Below are 23,653 nucleotides of genomic sequence, written 5' to 3'. Positions count from 1 at the left end.
GGGCTTGCGGCGCCGCCGCGTGCCGCCTCAACTTCGCGTACTCGGTCTGGCTGCTCGACGTGCCGGCGCTGAAAGGACCTTAAGATGCCTAGAGGGGGTGAATAGGCAATCTGTAGTTAAAAAACCACTTTAAAACTGTCAGTCACAAACTAAGCCCGGAAACTCCGGATATAAGCCTGAAAACTCCTGGTTTTGAGTTCTGAGTATCCGGAGTTCTTGCCCAGAAACTCCGAGTATGAAATTACTGAAAGTAAACAGTTAGAATCTGAGTATGAAAAGTATATCGAGCAAAGATACAAGTACCAGGGGTTCCTATTAGTGAAGATTCACAAGTTGATTTGCGCTAGAAACTTGTAAATGAGTAGATCGAGCTCAAACCCTAGAAAAGTGTTCTCACAAGCAAATAGCAATGAAATCAAGTAAACAATGCAAGAGAGACAGAGATTTATTTCCCGAAGTTCACACCCAAAGGTGCTACGTCTCCGTTGAGAAAGGATTCAAGAGATAGCACTCAAGAATCCCTAAACTCCTCTCCCAAGGGCGAGATCACCTCTGAAGTCCAAGGTCACTTACTATGGATTTCTCGGAGAGGAATGAAGCTTACAAATTTCTTGAGTTGCTCACAATCGCAATTGAGCAATCACAAGCACGCCTAGCCGTCTAGGAGCACAAGAGTAACAAACTTAAAATCCGCGGGCTTGACCAAAATCAAGTGCTCAAGAGATGGGAATGAGGTTTACTAGCACGAATCCTTGCTCTTGCTTGACTCTCACTCAAATCCCCCAAAAAAATCGTTCAAGGATGGACAAAGGGGAGTGTGAGAGCTTTCTTTTGCTTGGGTGTGTGTTCAGTCCATAAACTTTGGCTTTAGAACTGGCTGAAGGGGTATGGAGGGGTATTATATCTCTCCACCTAAAAACTAGCCGTTGGGCCAGAAGCACTTTTCTCTCTAGATCAGACATCCGGAGGCTCCGGGCAGCAGGGGCCGAAGAATCCGGCCCTGTACCCGGAGAATCCGGGTCAGGCATAACAAACTCTCAAGATTTACTCTTTTGAGTGGTGTCTGTGGCTCACACATATTTTTCTAGGTTCTTTTGAGCACTAGTTCTAGATCAAAACCTTTGAACCAAGTCCCTCTTGATAATACGGTGTTACTGTAATCAAATTTCAAATATAAAAACTAATTTCTTGAGTATGCTTGAACACCGCCTTTTTATTTTCTTTTCGAGAGGTCATGCATCATCACTTGATCTATCTGTTCAAACTCATCACCTGCACATATACTCAATTACACCATTAATATACATGTGTTTTGTCATTAACTACAAAAACTCACTTACACGCCTATATCACTTTCAGGCGCACGCTGCGCTCCGGGGAGCCGAGGGCGGCGTCCTTCGCCGCGCCATGGCGCGGGCCGTGGAGGAGTTCCTCCGGACGCGGCCGGCCGCCGAGGACGCCGTGTCCGCCACCTCGGAACCGCCGCCCGCGGCCGAAGACGACGACGCATCGTCCGACAAGAGCGACGACGGGACGGCCTCGCCGTTCGAGATGGGCGACGTGCTCAGCGACATGGGCGGCCCACTTGAGTTGGCTCTCAGGCGATGGCAGCGGACCGAGGTGAGAGCCTCCGTGCGCAGCGGATCCACGCCGCCGACGCCGACCGGCAGCGGCTCGTAGCCTCGTACAACGCAGAGAGGGGCCGTCGCCTCGCGTTGGAGCACGAGCTCCTGCCGTAGACGAAGGAAGCGCCAGCTTCTCCCTCTCTCCGTATTTAATGCTGTTCAGATGAACGTATTTTGCTTCCTCCGATGCAAATAGACGACGCCGTCTCGGCGTTGTACTTGCCCCCTAAGTCACAACGATTGCCCTTCATCTTTTTTTTTTTGAATTACGATTGCCCTTCATCTTAACAATACTTATTACTTTATAACAAAGTTTCCAAAGCACCGACCAGGCAAACGCTTAGTTTTTTTCGGAAAGAAAAAAAAATACTTTGATTTTCATGGAAGTCTAATGGAATTCGTTGGCACAAATACATTAGATTACAGAGCACAGCAGAAGAAGGAACAAAAGGGTTTCTCTCACCCTTTGTTTAGTTGCAAAGTTCAAAATTCCAAAAAAAAAATCCGGCACCTGCATGGAGAATTAAATCTAGACGAAATAAAAAATGCATTGCACAGTTTGTCTGTAAATCGCGAGACGAATCTAATGAACCTAATTAGTCCGTAATTAGATGCTAAATTGCTACAGTAATGTTACAGTAATCAATCTCTAATGATGAATTAATTAGTCTAACTAGATTCGTCTCGCGATTTAGATTTACAGACGAGTTCTGTAATTTATTTTATAATTAGTCTATATTTAGTATTTTAAATGCACAGTGTAGATAAACAAGGCCTCAGTGTCCTTTGCCTGTGGCACTCTGTCCTCTCACAAGTCACAATCATCAGATAGCTAGACATAATGACGAAGAATTTTCAGCTACTCTCCCTCTATTCCCCCACGGTTTCGCCATTCCCAATTCAAGCATGGAGAATCTTCCTCGCCTTCATAGTCCTTGGCATAACGAGCACTCCCGTGAGGCCGTGAGTGAGAGCGGCACAACGTGCGATGCACAAAGCAAAGTTCCCAGTGCAAGCTCACAGACGGGATTCCGCCGGCGTCGCCAGTCCCAGGTTCGCTGCCGGCTTCAGCAAAGGGTCAGATTCGACCACCTCCATGAGCCGCGGCCACACCCTCGTGGCGCCGACGAACCACGACCCGTCGCCGCTCGGGTCGGGCACGACCGTCACGGACGAGGAGCCCAGCCGGCCGTGCCGCAGCCACGGTATGAGGAGCCTGGGCTTGCCGAACCCGAGGTCCCCGTCAATGGGGAACGGGAGTAGCCCGGAGATGACGAGCGCGGGGCTCCCGAGCCCCAGGTTCACGGCCTCCGTCCACTTGCCGCCGTCCCGGAACGCCGCCTTGCGCTCCTCCATCCAGTCCACCAGCTCCTGGAACCGCGCCGCGGTCATCACCCCCGCGATGGCCGCGCGCACCGCCGCCGCCACGTCGGGGAGCGGCGCGCGCAGCAGCTCCGCCACGCCCGCCTCGCGGGACGTGTAGGTGACCACGTTCCCGATGTACCGGTCCAGCGCGCCGTCCGACGGCTCGACCTGCTTCCGCCCGTCCACGATCCACGCCATCCGGCAGCTGGGGTCGGCGTCGCCGACGGCGCGCGCGAGGAGCTTCCACACGTGCGCGCACAGCGCCACGAACCGCGAGGCGCGGCGCCCGCCGCCCGGCGGGGACGCCGCGGCCTGGAGCGCAGCGAGGTCGGCCGCCTCGATGCGGTACAGCCGCCGCCGGATGGCCGCCGTCAGCAGGGGGTTGATCAAGGCCTCCGGGGTGGACCGCGCGAACTCGGCGTCCAGCGACGCGCTGTACGACGGAGGCGACCGCGGCTTGAAGAGGGAACGGTCGAACAGGGGCTCGAGGGAGAGACCGCCGTCGCGGACCATCTCGGCGAGCGCGCTCAGCAGCACGGTGAACGCCCTGCCGTCGGCGAGGAGGTGGGTCGTGCCAATCGTCAGCGCGAACCCCCCGCAGGCGAACCGGACCAGCTGCAGCGACATGGCGAGGCTCGCGTCGAAGGGTATCTGGATCAGCCCCAGCGACCGGTCGACCTCTGAGAAATCAACGGCCGCGAGCGGCACCGCGGCGTCGGCGACGACGAGCTCGGCGCCGGCGTTATTGCACTGGATCTCGGGGACCTTGGTCTCCGGGTCCCGCACGACGCGCCCGGCGAAGGGGAAGAAGCGCGAGAGGTACGCCGGGAAGGCGCCGCGCACGGCGGCGAGCACCGCGTCGAGGCCGGCGGCGGGGGCGGGGTAGACGGAGACGAGGAAGATGGGGAAGTGGCCCAGGACGAGGTCGAGATTGGATACGGCGAGCACGGCGGGGAAGCCCGGCGGCGGCCGCGAGGCCCGGACCAGCGTCCGGGCGGCGATGTCGAGGTGGAAGCGCCTCGCCGCCATTTCGGCGATGTCGAGGTTCAGCGTGTTGCGGCGGGGATCTAGGACGGGGATGGTGGGTAGCGAGTGCTGCTGACGGTTGGTGGCGTGTCCACTAGCCACAGGGCGAATTCGCGATGAGCCGACACTTTTTTTTTTTTTTTGGCTGGAGTCATGGCCTGATGGGTGGTGGTACACTTTTGCTATTGGCCAAGGAAAGGAGAATCCGAGAATGTCCGGAGACCATTGTATTATACACATGTCCATTTGTTGATATTGCAAATAAAGTACGAACATACGATACACTATCGGTTCATATAGCAGAAGCTAGCCAGTTAAGTTTTGAATTATTTAGGTTGTTTATATATTTTAAAAAAACTGAAGGAGTAAGTGCATTACTCCTTTTTTTAAAAGTACAAAATATTTTGTAAGATTTCTTACAAACATATAAAATTCAACAATTAAGCTTGAAACTTGTCTTTAAAAATTGATACGCACGCACAATAGTTTAGAGAAAACTACAGTATACTACTTAAGAAGGGTCAACAGCGACGATGAGGTGAGATATGTTGAGGCAAAATAAAAAAGTTGGGTCTTAGCCAAAAGCGAACATGGTTTCTATCTGATTTTATTATTAGGGTTCTAGCCAAAGGCACAATAGTTTAGAGGAAAAACTATAGTAAGAATAGTCGAATACGAAGGGTCAACTGCGATGACGAGGTGAGATACGTTGAGGCAAAATAAAAAGGTTGGGTTTTATCTGATTTTACAACTTTACAATCAGAGGGCTTGAATCTACAGTTTAAACTTATAGAATCTAAGTTTCTATGACTTTTGTATACGTTTATGATTCTTGATTGGTATTGCATCCAAAGTTAAAAGGCTTTCAATTCAACCTAGAATCTGCAGTTTTAACATCCTCCACTAAAAGAGTCGTACAAACGCGTGTTCCCGCAAGTTTCATTTTTGAATTACATGCTGACACGTGTGTGCGTCACACACCACTGCAGCAGAGCGCAGGCCTCTCACGAAACACGTCATGCATCCGACCTGGCCTTCTCCCATTGGCCCGTGCGTCCCGAACGCGTCCCCCGCCCTCCGATCACATGACGTGGACAGACGGACGGACGGCGCAGAACTCACCCGCCACATGGGCCCGCGCCGGCCGAACCAACCCCTGGCCGCACCGCTTCAACCTTCGGGTCCGCCTGCTGCCGAAGCCGAACAACTGAGCAAGTGAGCAGAGAGAGAAACCCATCGGAGATGGCGGGACGCGCCGTCGCCTTGCTCCTCGCCGTCGCGCTCGCGGCCGCCGTCCTGCACCCCGTGGCGGCGGCGGGGCAGAAGAAGCCGGCGACGGCCGCGAGGCGGGAGGACATCCCCTACATCCGGTGCCAGGTGTGCGAGCGGATCGCGCGCGAGATCTCCGCGCAGGTCGCCAAGAAGCAGCAGGCGCTCCCGCCCTCCAAGAAGGTACACTTCTGCTCCGGCTCTGGCTCGGTTCGGGCGGTGGGGTTCGCTGGCTGGCTGGCTGGCTGGTGTGGGTTTGGTGCGCTGACGACTTGGGAATTGGCCAATTGGGGCCTTGGGGGTGCGTGCAGGTGCCGGAGATCGAGATCATCGACATCGCGGAGAATGTGTGCAACCTGAAGAAGCAGGAGGCGGATTGGATGCTCCGGATCGATATCGTCGAGAAAGGTGACAAGCTGGAGGTAAATTGGCACTCTCCGGATCGATCATCGACTTCTGTTGCCTCTTTTTTTAGTTAAGGTTGATGCGGCCGGATTTGACGCCTTCTGACGATTGATACTGGCTAAATCTGCAAATGTTATAAACTATTCTCGCATGCGAGCAGCTCGGGTTTGAGTAATTTATTTGAATCTACCAAGTGCAAGTAATTACTCAACTTTAGTCCTAAAGTTTAGTCCACTTTGACTAAAGTATAGTTTCATCCCAACTAAAGTTTAGTCTATTAGTCCATAGAACCCACCTAATTCGGACTAAAGCTTAGTTTAACCCATTTATGTGTTTCAAATGGTTTCCCACCTAAAATTTAGTCCATGGATCCAAACAGGCATATGACTGAAGTTTAGTTACCTAATGTTTACTCACGTAAAATTTAGTCCGGACTAAACTTTAGTCTAGGTGATCCAAATGGGGCCTAGCAGTGACCGAACGTGTTAATCTCAGTTTGACTCGCTTTATGAGTATGTTTTCCAGTAAGTGCTGCAGTTCCTTTTTTGGCTATAAGTAACTGTGTGAGCATTGTTGTTTATCGTAAGCTCAGCAGGTTTAATATGGATGGACTTCTATGCAAACATTGTTGTTTATCGGGGAGGATAGCTGACTAGAATTGTTTTCAGAGTTCAGACTAGTAGCTGCATGCCCATATCCCCAATCCCCCCCCCCCCCACCCCCCACCCCCCCTTTTTTCTCTTTTTTGCTTGGGGGCAGCGAGAGTGCGAGACAAATAAAAGTTGGCTACATGATTCTGAATTTCTTATTGATGCAGCTTTTTGTTTAGCTGTGAGACTTATGAAAATGTATCATCTAAGCCTACTACTAATACATAAATGTTTTGCAGCTTGTTGAGCAAGATGAGGAAGGGCATTGTAATGCAGAATGCAAGACCATTGAACGTGCTTGTCAGGAGGTAAATTACTGTCATGGAGCTTGTTAAAGTTTGCTTTCCAACTTCTCATTGATTACTGATTGTAAAGCAGCAACCATAGAGCTCTTTTTATTATATATGTTTTCACTTTTCACAGTGTAACTGAATTCTCTGCAGGTGATTGGATATGCTGATACTGATGTTGCTGAGTTTGTGTACAAAAACAACCCCTCAGTTGACCAGGTGATGAAATTTCTCTGTAAAGATCTATCCAAAGCGTGTGCCAAGGACCCACCACCGGTTCCAAAAGTGAGCCCTTCGTGCCTTGTTTGTGCATTTTTAAATTGTCGTTTTTCATGCTACCCTGAATTTATCTGAATTTGAGTTTTAGCTCCTATTTTCCCAAGCATAAGTTGGATACTTACTGATAAGCCCTGTTTTAGTTTGATAATACCTTGGGTATGGTTAAGCATTGAAGGGCGGGCCTGGTGCAGCGGTAGAGCCTACCGTCTGTAACCGGAAGGTCCCGGGTTCGAGCCCCAGCCTCTGCACATTTGTGTGGGTAAGGCTTGGGGCTTAAAAACAACCCTTCCCCAGACCCCGCACAGTGCGGGAAGCCTACGGCACTAGGTACGCCCTTTTATGGTTAAGCATTGATGTAAGATACTATGGAGCAACATCTAAAAAACAAATTGATTTATTATTTAGTCTTGAGTGAACTCAGTTATTTTCTGATTTTTGTTTTTCGAAATCAGAATTACATGTTGCATTGTGGTGGTACAAATGTGATTTTTTTTGAAGAAACTGGTACAAATGTGGTGACTACAATATATTTTTTTTCTAAAAGGGGAAGAAACATAGTTATGATTTTTTAGTAGCAATTTAATTATAGAATCAGGGACATGACTAATGTATATCATGTTTTGATTTTGAAGATGGGTATTGCATGATTTAGAATTTTATTATAGCTATACCTGTTTCATGGCATATTTGGATGTTTCCCTTGTAAAAAAATTCTAAATAGAAAAATAGTAAGGTTTTGGTGTCAAGATATGAATTTATTTCTGGGACATCGTCAATTCATCATTAAATTCACAGGATCGGGTCCCTGGAGAACCATTTGCAAGAAAGCCATCGAAAGATGCTGAGATGGAAAAGATATTGAGATCAATGGAGGTGGACATTCCAACTACAGCTAGTATTCCTTTATCCAAGAATATTCAAAATGCTAAAACTATCACTGATGGATATGGCAGGGTATGCCAGGAGCCCCAAGCATGAAGATGTACTCTAGAGACGATCTGATGAAAAATAACTTTGGTACCGAAGACGATGATGATGAGGATGATGACGATGATGAGGATAACTTCCCAAAGAACTTGGTAAGTATTCAAACGACTTGAGGTAAAATATATTCGGTTCAGTTTTAACATATAATCTCACCTAATCCTTTACTGCCAGGGAAAGGTTCTGAAAGACAAAGGTTCTCAAAAGAAAGATTTGAAACAGCAAGTCGTGCAACAGTTCAAGGATACTAGCAAGAAGTTGAAAGGGCAGGTAAACAAGGTGTCCAAGATGGTAAAGAAATGGTGGCAAGGGACGAAGAAGCCTGCAAGATCTGGCAAAAGCAAAACTGAACTCTGAAGACCAAGTGCTGGCAAATCAGTTTAGTAAATTCATCCATCTTCAGCTTTCCTGGAGCAAAGTTTTATTAGATGATCTTCGGAAGATAAGCCACATATCTTTTGATAGAGTTTAGCTACAGAACGTGTACAATTTTTTTTTTCAGTTACTTTCAGTGTAAACTAGAACTAGAATCTGGAGCTCACCTGGGAACTACAGAGTTTACCAGGCTAGTAAAGTTTGGAACTTGTTGGTGGGACATACTTCGCTGTAAAACAATTGGCCATACCATTAAAAGTTACGTTATTGGCTACCCATAATTCAGTTGTCACCCACTAATCTTTTACTGTCAACATCATCTGAGCTGCTGGAGGTTTACACAGGCAGGCATTGTCCAAATTTGTGCAGTAACATCTTTTTTTTTCTCTCCCTAAAATTAGCTCGTCCCATTTAAGAACGGGAGCAGACAGAGCATTATCCCAGAGCCACACAACCTGAAACCGAACCGGCCCTCCCCAGTTTCCAATTTGGAAACGGGAGGTTGCCCCGCCTCGCGGGAATAGAAGCTTGCGACGAGCAGGCCGCCTCATTCTTTCCCGGCAGGCAGAGGCCGGTATCCCGCCGGTGGCAATGGTAAGGTGGCCGCCGCCGCCGCCCGACGGCGCGCAGGCCTTCGGCCACGACCCCATTGCGCTGTCCTTCTTCGTGATGTGCGTGGCCGCGACCGTGGCGCTCACGTCGTCCATGTGCTCGGCGTGCGGCCGCAAGCCGAAGGCGGCCACCCAACCGGACCCCGCCGCGTCGGACCAGCCGGGCGGGACGGGCTCCGTCTCTGGCGGCAGCCAGCAGGAGGCTGGCACCGAGGAGGACGACGCGGAGGTGGTGAGGCTGTCGCCGGAGCTGGCGACGCACGGGGCGATCGACCCGGTGGCGCTGCCGTCGTCGACGTCGAAGCGGCGGCTGTCCGTGAGCATGAGCAAGAACCTGAGCAAGAACATCCCGGACAAGCTGCGGCTGAGCCGGCGGGAGCGCAAGGACCACCAGCACAAGGCGGAGTCGGAGGACACGCTGTGGAAGAAGGGCATCATCCTCGGGGAGAAGTGCCGGATCCCCGGGGAGAGGGAGGCGGAGCTAGACGACGGCGTCGACCCCGCCGACGAGATGGCCGTCGGCAGCTTCCGGCTGTCCAGCTACTCCCAGCCCGTGTCGCGGTCGAGCTCGTTCGCCGTGCACCAGCAGCCGCCGCCGCCGCCGCAGCTCGACGCCCCGTCGCGCGCCTCGGATTCTTGACGCTCCCGTGTTCACTTTCACCGAGAGGGGATGCTGCTGCGTGTGTAGGGGACAGGTCAAAAGGGGGAGAGATGCTAGTGTGATTTCAAGTGCACTCGGAATCTCAGATTCAGGCGTGGTTGCTCTTTAAATTTTGTCATGTCATGTCTCATGGACGTTCGATCCTTGCGAAATTATTTGGTCTGGATGCATTGATGATCTTTGGGACCCCTGTTTGGAATGCAGCAATTTTGCATAAATTCCTTAAAAGATATCACACCAACAATTAAATCCTGCGGGATTTCATAGTAAATTTCTTAAAATCAGCAGCACCGATGACATCAAGTTCAGCTCATCTTGCAGTCTTGCAGAAGAATGTGCTGCATGGTTACCTTATGACAAGGCATGTCAACATCACTATCAGCTCAACTAGTAATAAGGAGATGAGATCTCATTTCTCATATGTATTGTATAGTACTAGTTCAGAGGTAACCAGGCCACCAACCAAAGTACCAGTAATATTTTCACATACCATTCAGTTCGACCCTTGATCGATAAACCACAGTAAACATGCTACTATGCTAGTGGTCATGTCCGGCAAAGGCGCCGGCGATGACCAAGACAACCGCCGTGCACATCAGGCCGAGGAAGAGCCAGTAGTAGGCGGCGACCTCCCCGTGCACAGCCCCGCGGGCGGCGGCGAGGATGAGGAGGACCGGCCAGGCGCTGTGGGCGGCGAACGCCAGCGCCGCGGCGGCGCAGAGCGCGAACGCCGGCGCCGGCAGGCACCTGGCGAGCGAGGACGCGTACCACGCGGCCACCGCCAGCCGCACGCACGCCGCGCGCGCCGCGGACACCTCCGCGGCCGCGCCCGTCGGCGCCCCGGGGCCCTCCTGCAGCTGCGGGCAGTCGAGACAAATAAACGCCCACGGTTAGGCATCGACGCTGTCGTCTGATGGCAGGCGGATTCAACGAGAGAATTGAACGCGCTGCTTGCGAGCGCGGCATGCAAGCGGACGAACCATGACGAGGCTCATGGTGAAGATGGCGAGCATCGCCGCGAGCATCCACGCCTTGACAAGGGTCGTCTTCAGCATCTTCACCACCCGCGCGCTCACCGGGCGCCGCGCCGCCGCCGCCGCCGCCGCCGTCCCTGCCCGGGGAAGAAGAAGATTTGTGATAGACAAACTCCTGGCAACCGCAAAGCGACGGATCGAATGTATGTACGGCACGCACTCCGATCCGGTCCAAGCAGTAAGAGCAAGTATAACGACAAGCGAGATGCGGGCGAAATCCCACGTGGAATCGAGAGAAATGGAGAGAGAAGGAGATGAGCGACTCCTATATGCCCGTGCTAAGCCGGCGAAAACCAATCCAGACAGGGGCTACCGCAGGCCGCAGCTGCTGCTGGCTCGTTCCCCTGCTGTGCATTAAATGCCAATAGAATCTGTCAGCTATGTGCGCCAGCTCACCACGTGAGATGCCCGCTCGCCGGCGTGCTCATTAGCTTTGCTCTAAGGATTAAGATTGCTAAGTCTCAAGTCTCAATGCAAGAAGCTCGAATGATTAAGTAGTTGGTAACAGCACTGTTAGGCAGGTGATGCTAGAATCCTAAGGCCAATCTCAATAGGAGTGTTATAGGAGTGTCATAGACATTAAATTTGCTAACATGTACCAATAGTATGAGGAGAGAGAAGAAGGGAGTGTCATAAAATATGAGAGGAGTGTCATCACCATGACACTCCACTGGCACAGTTCTCAAATTTCCAGTCTTATTAACTGTGTCGATGACACTCCCACTGAGATTGACCTAACTAGACTACTCGTGGGCAATGCTAAACCAACCAGAATATCGAAAGAAAGTGCAAGGCTAGTTAACGAGTAATAATCAGAGAGAGAAGAGAGAGAGAGCTCACGAGCGATGCTCCTAGGATCCATGGATGACGCTAGAGTACTAGCCGGAGTGAACAGAGGGGGTCTGGGTGTTTGTATATCTCTCTATATATGCGTACGCCCTGCACTGCAGCTTGCACTTTGCAGACGCAGACAGGTACTAGTTCTACCACGTACGCCAGGCAGGAAGGAATGCACACTGGCATACACGGTGGCGGGGCTAGAATGTCACTGTCACTGCTTGTGCTCCCTCAGCTCACTCCTAAAGTGAAGACGCGCCAACTTTTTTTTTTTTTGAAGCCAAACTGATGCAAAATGGAAAGATGAACACACCTTGCTTTCTACTAAAATGCTGTGGAGTAGCCAGCCAGCTAGAGCTTGGTGTGGACTTGTGACGGTAGGACAAGAGATTCTTGGGTCGTTGTTACCACTCCCGGCACGTTCCGTTCCGTTGTGGCGTGTTGATCAATATTGTTAACTAGCTAGCCTTGTGGGGTCTCTATGGACTAAATATGGTAGCGTGAAAGTGGTGTGTTGATCAATCTTTTCTTTCCTTTTTGATTGACTAGCTGATTTACGCGCTCTGTTGTGCGGCTAGGCTGAAAATCTTAATAACATTGTTTTATTTCAAAAAAAACAGTCATCTATGCATATCGGATTTCTTAAAACTCAAGCAAATGCTCTTGCAAAGTAGTACTGCTCTTTATTTTTATCCCTGTTCACGTTTTGCAGTATTTCTTTTTATGTTACAGGTAAGTAAGCCTTGATTAACACGTGATTCAAGATCGGTTGCCGGACACCATGCTGATCATAGAATTTGCAGCAGCTGTCCAAAATCCATCAAACACTTGAATCTCCACAAGCATATACTTACTGTGCTAAATGGCAAGGCATGTTCAATAAATGGCAAGGCATGTCAGCATTATCACTACTAGCGGGCCGGGTCACTGAATTAGGAGACGGAAATTAAACCTGCAGCTAACAAGGTTCCTTTTGCCCACAAACTTAAAGCTAGCACTGCTATGTATTTTGGCTAGCAGAGTCGCTCCATAATGATAAACCCATCATCTTGCTAATTAAGCTAGGCGTGATGTGGCCATGTGGGTGCCGCACTAGCATGCTGAAAGCGTACTTGCTAGCCGAGTTAATGCATGCTGAAAGCGTACTTGCTAGCCGAGTTAATGCGGCCTGCTCGAGCAGTTCTGGTAATGCCGTGGCAGCTCCGCGCTAGGCGTCAGGCACCACCACCAACCACGGTGACCGCGAATGAAGCAGCCGGCGCCGGCCGGCGAGGATCACCAAAACCACCAGCGCCATGGACATGGCGATGCCAGGCGGCACGACACGTACGGCAGGGGCGGCGCCTGCAGCAAGCGGAGCATAAAGGCCCGCCGCCTCGGCATCGGCCGGCGCGCAGCTCCCCGGCGGTGGCATGGCAACAAAACACTTACACCCTTGATGATCGGTAAAAGAAGCAAGCGGCCGATTATTTATTTTATTTAAAACCGAAGGGAGGAGCAGTGTCTCATCATTGAGAAGGCGAAAGAGTTTCACAAACCGAATCACATACGTTTCACTCAACTCCATGGATGCTGACCATCACGTTAGTATCTTCCCAGCCCTAGCTAGGTGGGGAGTGGGGACTGGCGCTGAACTGCTGAACGGATGATTGAGACGCCATCTCGAGGGAGAACAAGTGGCACGCGATCGAGCGGCATCGATGCCTGGATGGTGGCCTCGATCAGTGGGCGGCGACGACCACGGCCACGAGGAGCGCGGCGAGCAGCGCGGCGAGGGCGAGCGCGAAGTGCAAGGCGTGCGCGCCGCGGGCGTGGACGTGGCCGTGGCAGGCGGCGAGCGCCAGGAGCACGGCGGAGGCGCGGTAGGCGGTGAGCGCGGCCAGCGCGGTGGCGGCGAGGGCGCAGGGCCGCGCCGGCACAAGCAGGGCGACGGTGGACGCCAGCACCTGCGCCGCCGCGGCCAGGAGCAGCATCTCGGACCCGGCGCGCAGGCACCCTGGATTCGCGCAGCAAGCGAGGAAACAAAGGATCCAGCTGATGAGGGCGTTCATGAAGCAAGAGACGCGCGATCGGGAAGAGCTGGACCGAGGAATGAACGCGTGAGGTGAACGGACCATGAATTGGGATGTTTCCTGGTTGAGGGTGATGCAGATAAGCGACAGCTCCGCCGCCGCGCACCCCAGGACGAGCAGCACCTTCGCCAGCACCACGCGCGCCTTCACCTTGCTCCGTTCTGCTGCTGCTGCTGGTGGTGGTGGTGGTGCCGGCGGCGCCGCCCCTGGTGCCACTGCATGCGATCGAGACAATGAGTAGCATAGCTAGAGAACCACCGCGACGATGACATCAGAAAATGAGAAGGATAAAATCGAGTGCTCGCTCACCAGCATCCATCGATCGCAGAAGTTGCTTGCGACAAAGCAATCTTTTGGTAGCCTGCTGGAGATGTTCTAACTTGTAACGCCGTCTCATCTGCGAGGCGAGGGGGTGCCGATGGGGACCGTGCACATATGCGCCCGCGCGCGCGGCCATGTCGCCGGGCACGCCGCACATGAGTTGAGAGACCCAGCGCAGCCACGGCGAACGCGCAGTGAGAGCCACGAGGCTAGCGTCCAACCGGCCCTATCGGGGAAGGCAGGCCGGCGGCGGGGACCCCTCGATCGGCGCCCGAGCTTAAAACGGCAGGGGCTCTCGTGCTTGTTCCGGGGCAATGCTTAATTCGGGGAGGATGGTTTCGCAGTCGTCGTGCCGCGTGTTCGTCTGATCTTTGTGACATTCAATCATTGCCGCATGTGATTGCTGAGATTAATGGATGAGCGTTCCGAGCGACATTTCAAGGGGAGGAGAGTGGCCTTCAAGGATGGAGGTAGCACAAGGTACATACTAGGGCCCCCGAGAGTGACATTCCAAGCAGTGGGGCGGTGGTGGTTATGGATCGGATGTGCCAGTAAAGCACACGTGGGCAAGAGGAAGCTGGCCGGCATGGGCAACGCTCACCCTTCATCGTATCAGGCAGGCAGACCATCCACCACGTGGCGTGTCTAGGATCTTTAGTTAGGGTAGTCCAACATTAAAAAAAATGAACTGGTTTTTTCGACATCGGAGATAGACACAATCGTTTTAACCAAAATACACACACAGAAATATAGAGTAATTACAAAATTGTATGTTCATATTAATCGAACCACCATACACAAAGGCTGAAATCCTGAAACATGAAAGAAACCAGGGGGTGGGATCCTTGGGCTAAATCTTAGGGTGGGCCGCGTCCACCCAGCCCACCCCTATACGCTCCAAGCCCAAAGGAGCTAGCTATGGCTGTTGCTGTATTGCAGCAATGGTAGTGTTCGCAATTGACCACCAAGTGAGAATTATTCATTGATATCGTCTCTATTCTGCACTCCTCTTGGTATACATGAAACCACGGACCGATTCGCAAGATCCTAGGACACCGACGACCGAGCCCATCCCCGCACCCAGGCCGCGACGGCGGTGTCCCCGATGGCGACGGACCCCACGCCGCAGGCCGCGGCGGCGGCGGCGCCGCGCTACGCGCTGCCTCCTGGCCGCCTCCCCGCCGAGGACATCCTCTTCTGCGTCGACGTCGACCTCGAGGTGAGCGCCGAGATGAAGTCCGCCGCCTCCGCGCCGTCCTCAGGCTCCGCCTCCACTGCGTCCCCGCCTCCGCAGCAGCCGCAGCCGCAGCCGGGGCCCCGGCCCGGGGTGAGGCGGATGGACGCGGTTAGGCAGGCCCTTCTGCTCTTCGTCCACAGCAAGCTAACCATGTGCCCCGACCACCGCTTCGCCTTCGCCTCCATCGGCGAGACCGTCTCCATGGTATGGCAGCGTCCCTGACCTGAAATCCCTTCATTTCTCGGTTACTCTTTACCGGATTTCGCGTTCCTTGCCCTTTTTGGATGAGATTTTTTTTTTGGGGTGGGTGGGTGGGTGGAGGAAGGGGAGGGGAGTGAGGGGTGTGGGAAGGGCACTGTTTGTATTGCTGAAGCAATGCTTGATTGGCTATATGTCATGATTCCTTATGTGAGTCGTGGAACTATATTGTTGTTTGAGCGTCCAATTCGAGATACGAGAGGATCCACATGAGCCTCCAATTCTGTTTAAGCTAGCAGTTGAGTGAGATATTGCCCCCAAATTTCCAATTGCTGTCTACTGTTACTATGAGGTGATCCACATGAGGGAATCCTGTTTAGGTTGGGTTTAGTTTAGCAGTCGAGGGATGTAGTGCCCAAAATTTCCCCAATGCTATCTTCTGTTATTCTGTAGTTTGCTGTCAGAGTTATTGGTGAACATACTTGTTTTTTAGGGCTTATTGGTGTGTCTTTTGTTTCTGGAATGCAACGATGATTAGTTGGTTAATTTACATGCTCCCTCCTCCCTGAATTTTAAGGTCAAGAAGGACTTCAGCAATGATGTTGGTTCAGCAATGGAGGCAATCCAATCTTTGTCTGCTTCAGAAACAAGATATGCAACGGCTGATCTCACACAGCTCTTCAAGATAGCTTACCATGAAGGGAAAATAGCAGAATCGCAAGGTCGGCTTCTCAGGGTGGTAAGCTTTTTGTAACTATGAATCAGGGTCGCATTGCTTTTAAATAATGGCTGGCTGGTAATTTTCTTCCATGTCAGTGTTTGTTAACCAATAGAACATCAAGCAGAAGCAGTGGTCACATACAACTTTTTTTATAAGAATTTATGTTTATGATCACACGCATGTGATTTAAATTTAACAAAAATGGGTCATTGTAAATTATTGTACTTTGGAAATAGTTGTTTGTTTTAGTATATTTAAAATGCCAGGATCACTTCAGATTGTTGAGGTTCTAATTTTCGTCAGATCACTATCTATCCTACTGTGCACAGCATGTTGAACATGTTTTATTTGATCATGGCACACTGTTTCATATGTAGTAATTTACTTTGCTTCTCTTCAATTATGGGGTCTTGACTGCGGCAAGGCTAATCGTTTCAGGTACTTATCTACTGCCGTTCCTCTACTAAGCCACACCATCAGTGGCCTGTAAAGCCAAAGAATTTCACATTGGACATAATCTATCTTCATGACAAGCCAACTGCTGACAACTGTCCACAGAAAGTATATGATGCGTTGGTTGATGCTCTTGAGCATGTCAGCCAGTATGAGGGGTACATTTTCGAGACTGGTCAAGGGCTTGCTCGTGTTCTCTTTCGTCTGATGTGCGTTCTTCTGTCGCATCCCTTGCAACGCACCATCCAAGATGACCTTGATATTCCCAAACAAGTCGTCAAGAAAACTCTAGCAATTGAAGCTGCGCAGAATGAAGATGGAACGCCAGTCTCCAGCCAGCAGTAAGGTCTTCTCGTTGAATGTTATGCAAATATGAAGTTACTTGCAAGTTCTTTAGCATTGCCATCTCAGAATATCTGTTCTGTGTGATAGAAATGCCATCTCACTGATCTCAGAATTCTGTGTACTATGCTGTAAATGGCCAAGGGGATATCCTTCTGTTGCTGCGCCTTGCTTGTCTGGGCATTAAGCTTGTAACTGCACTTGATACAAATAGCTCAAATCTTTGGCAGTTAATGTTTGCAAACTTTCAGCCGCACATGCTTGACCTCTACTTATCTTAGAAAACTTTACTGATTTTCGTGTTGTGCAAGGGGAACCTTTTCTGTCATGTAACCATTGATCCGTAGTTGCCATACATCAGGACTTCCAGCTACAACTTACATGATGAACATGTGATTTCCCACATGTTTTACCGTCAGCTCTTGTTCCCAAAGTCGCTTCATCCTTGGCCTTTTAGAGTCCAGGCACCGATACCCTTGTGCAACAAGTATGTAATGCTTGCAGCATTTACTCTTCAACTACATGTCTACTTTCAGGCAGATCATTACAGAAACGCGAAAAACGGCTTCGAATTTTTCGGTCTCCCCATTGTACATAAAAAGGTGGTTGCATTGCCAGTATAGCCACTCTGAATTTGACATGTATGCTTCCATGCCAGAACCTCTGCTGCCCCAACACCATTGCTGCACCAGGAAAACGTTAGCCCTTACACCCTGCATTTCTGCACACGTAAACCACTCATCGCCCTAGAAACACTTCTCTTTACATAGCGCCCAAGAGGCCATTTACACAGGCGACATCGTGCCATTTCGGCTCGGACATTGCATTTTTCTGTTTTATCAGCAGCAGGGGAAGCACGAGAACAAGCCGCCCTTTCCTGCCTCCGGCTCCGGGGCTGCCTCCGGCTTGCTGCTTGGCTGCCTCTTCGCCTCCTCGCCCGCTTGTGCCGGCGTTGGCGCCGCCTCGATTGGCTCCATTGATGCCGCCGCCTCAGGCGGCTGCTCCTCCTGCTGAGCCCTCTTGGAGTAATTCCTCTTGTCCTCTATCAAGCTGCACGATCAGGTTTTGTTCATCAGCCGACAAGAATCTTTGAAACGAAGCACGTATTTGTATGCGATGGAATGGCGAGATGTGCGTACTTGGGGAAGGCGAAGGAGTAGTTGCCCTTCATGGTGTTCTCGGGCAGCTCCGGGATGCTGTCGAAGGGCGGCGAGATCACGGGCCCCGCCTTGGCGTCGGCGTCGACCACGCTGGTGCGCGGCGGCGAGGCGACCATGCTGGAGCGCGGCGGCGTGGCGATGTCCATGAGCTCCGGGTGCGCCAGGAAGAAGCCGGTGAAGTCGCTGGACGGCGCGACCTGGAGCCCGAACACCGACTCGGTGGACATCATGCTCCAGTCCTTGTTGGGCTCCGACGGGTCGTCCCGCTCGAACACCGCCGCGGGGATCCTGTCCGGGTCGGCGGCCATCCCGGCGCCGTCCAACGACAGGTCCCGGTCCATCAGCTGCATCCGAGGCGGCGAGGCGGCCGCACCACCCTCGCGCTCCGACGACATGGCCGCCGCCGCCGCCGAGGGTTGGTGACCGGACGAGGCCCTCTCCTCGGCCGCCGTGCCGCTGGCGTTCTGCTTGTCGCGGAGCTCGGCGTCGGCGATGTCCTGTGCTACAGGAGCAACGCCATGCGCGCGCGGGCCGCCGCCGCCGCTCCCCGATCTCCACGCGACCAGCACGCCGCCGCGCCTGTCGGACGACGACGCCTAATCCTCCTCGGTCGCAGCCGCTCCGAACGCTATTTTTGCACCGCCAGCACAGCCGTCCGACCGGCCTCGGACGGCTGGGATCTTTCCACGCGGCAAACGCGGCGGTCTCAGCCTCCGGCGAGCACGCGGCCACGCGGGTCGTCGCCGATCAGACCGCCAGCCTGTTTGCTCGCCGCGCCGCCGCCGGAAACGCGCGCACGGAGCTGGGGCGGCTCGGGTTCGACGCGCTCTCGTGGCCTGGCCTGGTTTGTTCTGCTTTGGATGCAATGGCAGCTCGGCCCTGCGCGCCGCACCGGCGAATAAATAAGGCGGCGAGCTAGGGAAGGAGGTTGATCGGCGCGTGCAGGGAGGGCCGCGCCCAGATTAGGAGGAAGGGGCGCTTAATATGGCGGGTGCGGCGTGGCGTGTCAACTCTGGCTGGCAGCTGTTGCGACGGGCGCGGCGGCGCTGGCCGTGTTAGTTGGCGACAGGGCGGCGGCGGACGACGACGACGGTGCAGGTGGCGGTGTAGCGCGCGGCGCCTCGTATTGGCTCTCGTGACAGCGGGAACACGACGGCTCAGGAGCGGACCACAATTATAGGGCACGAACAGAGAAAATAAATACTGTGTGAAGGTAAAAATACATAGCGCATTCGGTTTTTTTCCACTCACTCTGATTCAAAATACATATGTTGTTTAGATGTTATTAGGTTTATACCATAAAAAACTTTCACAGTATTTCATTAAATGTCGTTGAAATGTCATATTTTCTCAGAAGTCGTTGCTGAAAGCTTCAGCCTCTTCATCTTGTACCTTGTAACCATGTCCTAAACAATGTGTATTTTGAACTTAGGGAGTGACAAAGAAAAGCGCTAGCATATCAGTTGCCTCTTCATCTTGTACCTTGTAACCATGTCCTAAACAATGTGTATTTTGAACTTAGGGAGTGAAAAAGAAAAGCGCTAGCATATCAGTTTGGAGAAGGTTTGTTGGATATGTTAACGTATATCCTGGACGATAGACAGTTTGTGCTTAGAAAATGATACGATCAAGTAACATTTTGAAATAAACCTGGGACACGTTACTTGCCCAATTGGTTCTCCAGTTAGTTCGCACAAATTTCTTGAATATAAATTTCATTGCAAGATTACACAATTCATTGTGGTATCACCGCATATGAGCTACTACATATAGCAGATGCCAATTGGGCAGTTGTCGGATGCTATGTGGAACTTTGGAAGACAAACAAACCTCTTCTGAATAAGTGACGAGATCAAAATGTCATTGCAATACACTCCTCCCTCACATCTGCAAATAGGTCGGAGTTCATGTATCTCTCGCCCCCGCTTGGAAACATGGTGACAATCATCTTCCCCTTGTTTTCTTCCCTTGATGCGACCTAAACACACATTAATTTGATGATGAATTTCTGAATGGATGATAAAAATCAATAGAAGAGCCTTTAGTTATGACATATTGCGAACCTTCAAGCAAGCTGCCAAGTTTGCTCCAGAAGATATGCCCACAAGGAGGCCCTCTTCCTTGGCCAGCCTCCTCGCATTCGCCATCGCCTCCTCAGTGGTCACCGTGACAGCCTCATCAATAACCGAGGTGTCCAGTACTTCAGGTATAAATCCTGGCCCTATGCCCTGGATTTTATGTTTGCCTGGTTCTCCACCTGAAGGATAGCAATACTGTGTCAATATGTCATTGCCAATTAATGTGCAAATGTTATTGCTATTGTTCAGTGTAGAAGACATTGTCCTGTGCTCATCCAAACAAAACATGCTCCACAGTCTAGACAGATATATAGAGCATGGGGCATGTAAATCTGTTTCCTCCTAAAGAAAATACATTTAGTGGTACTCCTCTATGCTTAATAATTGGCATAGTGTGTTCGAGTTTAAAGCTGAAAAATTGATGGACAATCAATAAGGGACAACTATACTGCAAAGTAGAATATTTCTAGGCAAACATTAGCTACTTGATGGAATACTTTCTGGGAACACAGAAACACTCATCAATGATAAATTCTTCTCTGGCTATCTAACTTCCTATACAGACCACAATCAACTAACTGGTGTTTCTGAATGTTGTATTACCTGAAACAACTGGACTCTCCGTGGGCTCAACACAGATGATCTTGATACCTGGGTTTTGCATCTTCAGATACTTTCCAACACCAGACACCGTACCTCCTGAGCCAGAACCAGCTACAAATATGTCCACCTTGCCAGCAGTGTCCTTCCAAATCTCAGGTCCTGCATACCAGAAATGTAAATAACAGGCAATCTATGTTACACGGATACTGGTACGGGTATCGGATACGATACGTATCGGATACGCGGATACGCACTTTCCCAAAAAACACTGATACGGGGATACGGCTAGGATAATTAATAATTATATATAAATATCACATAGATATTCAGCAAGTGAGATTTTACTCTTGAGTAACTTCCCCTATACTCAGATGTGCAATACTTGCATGTCCATATAACATTACCTCTATAACTAGCCTTCTCTAAAATCACAACTGATTCCACAAGGGGTTCTTCAGTTGCTGCTCATCTAGTTCTATTGCAGCAAGTTCATCATTTTGTATCATCTATTCATCTCTTACTACCAAAACAGCAATTGGGTGGGTTGATTACTGCTTTGGGCTGTATCCCATCTGGCCCAAAAGTATCGGATACGCGTATCCAAGCAAATACGTATCCGTTTTTTCAGGATACGGCTAGAAATGTATCCGAGCGTATCCGGGGCGTATCCGTATCCGATACGTATCGGATACGGATACGCCACCTCCTAGGAGTATCCGTGTAACAGAGCAGGCAATATATTATGACAGCATGTAGAAACAGCACAGTGGAGCTGTACTAGTTCTAGCAATGCTTTGGTTTCTGAAAGACCAATGACAATTAGGGTCTATAAAAATGACACAGGAAATCAGGTTATGATATAATGATATTTGAATTATTATGATGTGAGCAGGAAACAATTGAAATATGTGCTTAGCGCCATCTTGTAAGTTGAAACATAAAAAAAGTATCAATTTTTCAGAAAAGAAGGAACTAGTATGCATAAGCTAAAAACTCTGAAATAAAAACGTCATATCCGGGCTCATTCAGTAGCCATACCAGTCCACCTAATATGTGCTTCAGGGTTTGCTTTGTTCGAGAATTGATCAAGAACATGTACGTTGGGCAATTCTTTTTTCAGCTGTTCAACCTTCTCATTTATGCCCGGAAATCCAAGGGCTGGATCTGCATATGTCACCCAAGGGTAGAAGGTCACCCATACAATTCCACTGAAATTACACTGCGACTAAGAATTTAAACAGAATCCAAAATAAAAAAGGCAAGTAAAGTGGTGCCAAAGATTCGTAGAGCTCATCTTACCAGTCAAATACAACTCAGCACCCATGTATCTCAACAGGATCTGCTTATCAAGTGAATATTGACCCGGCATAACTGCAACGAACCTGTAGCCTTTGCGAAGAGCAATGAGGACAATTCCTAACCCCAAGTTGCCGCTTGTTGGCTCGACGAGTGTTGTGACACCAGGTGAAATCAATCCCCTCTCCTCTGCATCTTCTATCATTCTTCAGAAGAAAACAGAAGTGTCAGCCTGCCAGCCTGTGCTAGTACAATTGTGTAGGAACAATAACGGTAGTTTGGTGCACCATGCATCCAGATTCTGGTAGTAAAAACTAGGACCATGCGGTTTCCCATTATGTAAACTCTCTTGTAAATCTGGCCTTCCCCTCAAAAATTACTGAAATTCCAGCTTTTGTAATGGCTTTGGCTGCCAAACAGCCCCTGAAATGAATATGAATCAGGTGGGGATGCTCCCCCCCCCCGACCCTCAAAAAAAAAAAACTAGGACCATGAAGTGGGCATGGGATTGCAATGCAAAAATGCAGGCCATACATGTCTGAACTTGGGAGACATGTGCAGGGCACACACAAGATTGCCCGTTGACTTTGTGTCTCCTCTCAGTTTTCTCTCTTTCAGCTAAAAATTAAATCAGAATGATCCAGAAACAGTAGGGTAACAGAAACTGGTCAGACTTCCATATCCACTCCCTAGCCAGTTGAGTCAAAAAAACGGAGGAAAAGGCCAGACCTCAAAGCGCTGCGATCCTTGACGGAGCAGAGGGGCTGGTACGCCTCGACCTTGCCGACGATCCGGGCATCTACCCCGTCCGTGCCTGTGATTCGCTTGAGCTCGATCAGAGGCGTCCATCCGATGAGCTGAAGAAAGCGTTGCACATGAACAGTCAACCTCTCGCGGCACCTGAATCCGAAAGAGCAGAGAGGAGACGGAAGCGAGCGACAGAGAATGAGGAGAAGATAAGGGGCAGGGTCTTGACCTGTGTGACATCAGAGGCGATGTGTTCGTGCTCCCCTTCGCTGGATGACGAGGACGGGTTCAGCAAGGAGGGAATACCTCTCCTTCCAGCCTCCTCTCCCGCCATGGATGCTGCTTCCACTCTCGTGCTTCTACGACGCGGAATGGAATGGAGGTCCTCTTGCGGGCAGTCAGCGAAGACGGCAAGCTGCAGAGGAATACCGTTTTGTACTCTGACCATGACTGCTCGTACTATTCTTGTTTCTTTTAGGATACGGTGTATGATACGGACCATACGGTTCACCAGTGTCCATGTCATATAATAAATTTGAAAAATATTTTTTGGACTGGAGGTTTGCGATTGGTTGGTAGCGAGTCCCAGCACGAGACATGTGACATGTTCGGTGACTGTCTGGGTAACTGTTTATTATCCAGTAAAGCATGTCTAGTTGTGCATAATCCATTTGGCAACCAGTGTTTCATTTACCGACCGGACCGGACAAACCGCCGGAGTCCGGTACTGGTATACCGGTCCGGTTTGGCCGGAAACCGGTCGGTACCGGTCGAATTCAAATTTGAATTCAAAAAACTCAGTTCAACCGGTTTGGAACGGTATACCGGCCGGTTTGACCGATTTGAATTCAAATCCAAATTTAAAATCGCATGTGTAACCGGTTTGGAACGGTATACCGGCCGGTTTGACCGGTTTACCAAGTGGGCCTTAATGGGCCGTCTCATTTTTTTCCTTTTCTTTTTTGGTTTAACTTTAAATGCCCGAAAAGTATGTTAAACGAACGAATTTTTGAG

At 50.6% G+C, this 23,653-nt stretch overlaps 6 protein-coding genes across 6 annotated transcripts; 3 read left to right on the top strand and 3 right to left on the bottom strand.

Moving 5' to 3' along the window:
- Positions 1-2,371: 2,371 nt before the first annotated feature.
- Positions 2,372-4,168, bottom strand: LOC120670734 (hydroxycinnamoyltransferase 2-like). The gene has a single exon (XM_039950879.1). It carries the CDS (start codon positions 4,017-4,019, stop codon positions 2,643-2,645), a length of 1,377 nt encoding a protein of 458 aa, XP_039806813.1. The 5' UTR covers positions 4,020-4,168; the 3' UTR covers positions 2,372-2,642.
- A 1,028-nt stretch (positions 4,169-5,196) lies between these two features.
- On the top strand, positions 5,197-8,549 carry LOC120670732. The gene is made up of 7 exons (XM_039950877.1): positions 5,197-5,468; positions 5,597-5,707; positions 6,580-6,648; positions 6,784-6,915; positions 7,705-7,782; positions 7,863-7,988; positions 8,068-8,549. Exons 1-7 carry the CDS (start codon positions 5,259-5,261, stop codon positions 8,248-8,250), a joined length of 909 nt encoding a protein of 302 aa, XP_039806811.1. The 5' UTR covers positions 5,197-5,258; the 3' UTR covers positions 8,251-8,549.
- A 111-nt stretch (positions 8,550-8,660) lies between these two features.
- Positions 8,661-9,686, top strand: LOC120670733. The gene has a single exon (XM_039950878.1). The coding sequence runs from the start codon at positions 8,860-8,862 to the stop codon at positions 9,517-9,519; it is 660 nt and encodes a 219-aa protein (XP_039806812.1). The 5' UTR covers positions 8,661-8,859; the 3' UTR covers positions 9,520-9,686.
- Positions 9,687-14,816: 5,130 nt separating this feature from the next.
- LOC120670729 lies at positions 14,817-17,011 on the top strand. The gene is made up of 3 exons (XM_039950875.1): positions 14,817-15,245; positions 15,817-15,978; positions 16,399-17,011. The coding sequence occupies exons 1-3, from the start codon at positions 14,910-14,912 to the stop codon at positions 16,756-16,758; spliced, it is 858 nt and encodes a 285-aa protein (XP_039806809.1). The 5' UTR covers positions 14,817-14,909; the 3' UTR covers positions 16,759-17,011.
- A 90-nt stretch (positions 17,012-17,101) lies between these two features.
- On the bottom strand, positions 17,102-18,926 carry LOC120670731. Its single transcript, XM_039950876.1, has 2 exons — positions 17,895-18,926; positions 17,102-17,805 (listed from the first exon to the last, which is right to left on the bottom strand). The coding sequence occupies exons 1-2, from the start codon at positions 18,308-18,310 to the stop codon at positions 17,595-17,597; spliced, it is 627 nt and encodes a 208-aa protein (XP_039806810.1). The 5' UTR covers positions 18,311-18,926; the 3' UTR covers positions 17,102-17,594.
- A 626-nt stretch (positions 18,927-19,552) lies between these two features.
- LOC120670728 (cysteine synthase-like) lies at positions 19,553-23,092 on the bottom strand. Its single transcript, XM_039950874.1, has 7 exons — positions 22,869-23,092; positions 22,622-22,749; positions 21,896-22,098; positions 21,635-21,760; positions 20,597-20,755; positions 19,979-20,172; positions 19,553-19,893 (listed from the first exon to the last, which is right to left on the bottom strand). Exons 1-7 carry the CDS (start codon positions 23,085-23,087, stop codon positions 19,768-19,770), a joined length of 1,155 nt encoding a protein of 384 aa, XP_039806808.1. The 5' UTR covers positions 23,088-23,092; the 3' UTR covers positions 19,553-19,767.
- Positions 23,093-23,653: the final 561 nt, after the last annotated feature.

This window comes from Panicum virgatum, chromosome 4N (genome assembly GCF_016808335.1).
Source record: "Panicum virgatum strain AP13 chromosome 4N, P.virgatum_v5, whole genome shotgun sequence".
NCBI lineage: Eukaryota > Viridiplantae > Streptophyta > Magnoliopsida > Poales > Poaceae > Panicum > Panicum virgatum.
This window is presented reverse-complemented; position numbering and strand designations above follow the sequence as displayed.

Coding starts and splice junctions, on each gene's coding strand:
- LOC120670734 (XM_039950879.1), bottom strand. CDS start 4,019: ATGGCGGCGAGGCGCTTCCACCTCGACATCGCCGCCCGGACGCTGGTC.
- LOC120670732 (XM_039950877.1), top strand. CDS start 5,259: ATGGCGGGACGCGCCGTCGCCTTGCTCCTCGCCGTCGCGCTCGCGGCC. Junction 5,469..5,596: donor CGCTCCCGCCCTCCAAGAAG/GTACACTTCTGC, acceptor GGGTGCGTGCAG/GTGCCGGAGATCGAGATCAT. Junction 6,649..6,783: donor TTGAACGTGCTTGTCAGGAG/GTAAATTACTGT, acceptor AATTCTCTGCAG/GTGATTGGATATGCTGATAC.
- LOC120670733 (XM_039950878.1), top strand. CDS start 8,860: ATGGTAAGGTGGCCGCCGCCGCCGCCCGACGGCGCGCAGGCCTTCGGC.
- LOC120670729 (XM_039950875.1), top strand. CDS start 14,910: ATGGCGACGGACCCCACGCCGCAGGCCGCGGCGGCGGCGGCGCCGCGC. Junction 15,246..15,816: donor TCGGCGAGACCGTCTCCATG/GTATGGCAGCGT, acceptor CTGAATTTTAAG/GTCAAGAAGGACTTCAGCAA. Junction 15,979..16,398: donor AAGGTCGGCTTCTCAGGGTG/GTAAGCTTTTTG, acceptor TAATCGTTTCAG/GTACTTATCTACTGCCGTTC.
- LOC120670731 (XM_039950876.1), bottom strand. CDS start 18,310: ATGTCGTCGGAGCGCGAGGGTGGTGCGGCCGCCTCGCCGCCTCGGATG. Junction 17,806..17,894: donor TACTCCTTCGCCTTCCCCAA/GTACGCACATCT, acceptor CTGATCGTGCAG/CTTGATAGAGGACAAGAGGA.
- LOC120670728 (XM_039950874.1), bottom strand. CDS start 23,087: ATGGTCAGAGTACAAAACGGTATTCCTCTGCAGCTTGCCGTCTTCGCT. Junction 22,099..22,621: donor AAGGATCGCAGCGCTTTGAG/GTCTGGCCTTTT, acceptor TTTCTTCTGAAG/AATGATAGAAGATGCAGAGG. Junction 19,894..19,978: donor ACTTGGCAGCTTGCTTGAAG/GTTCGCAATATG, acceptor ATGTGTGTTTAG/GTCGCATCAAGGGAAGAAAA.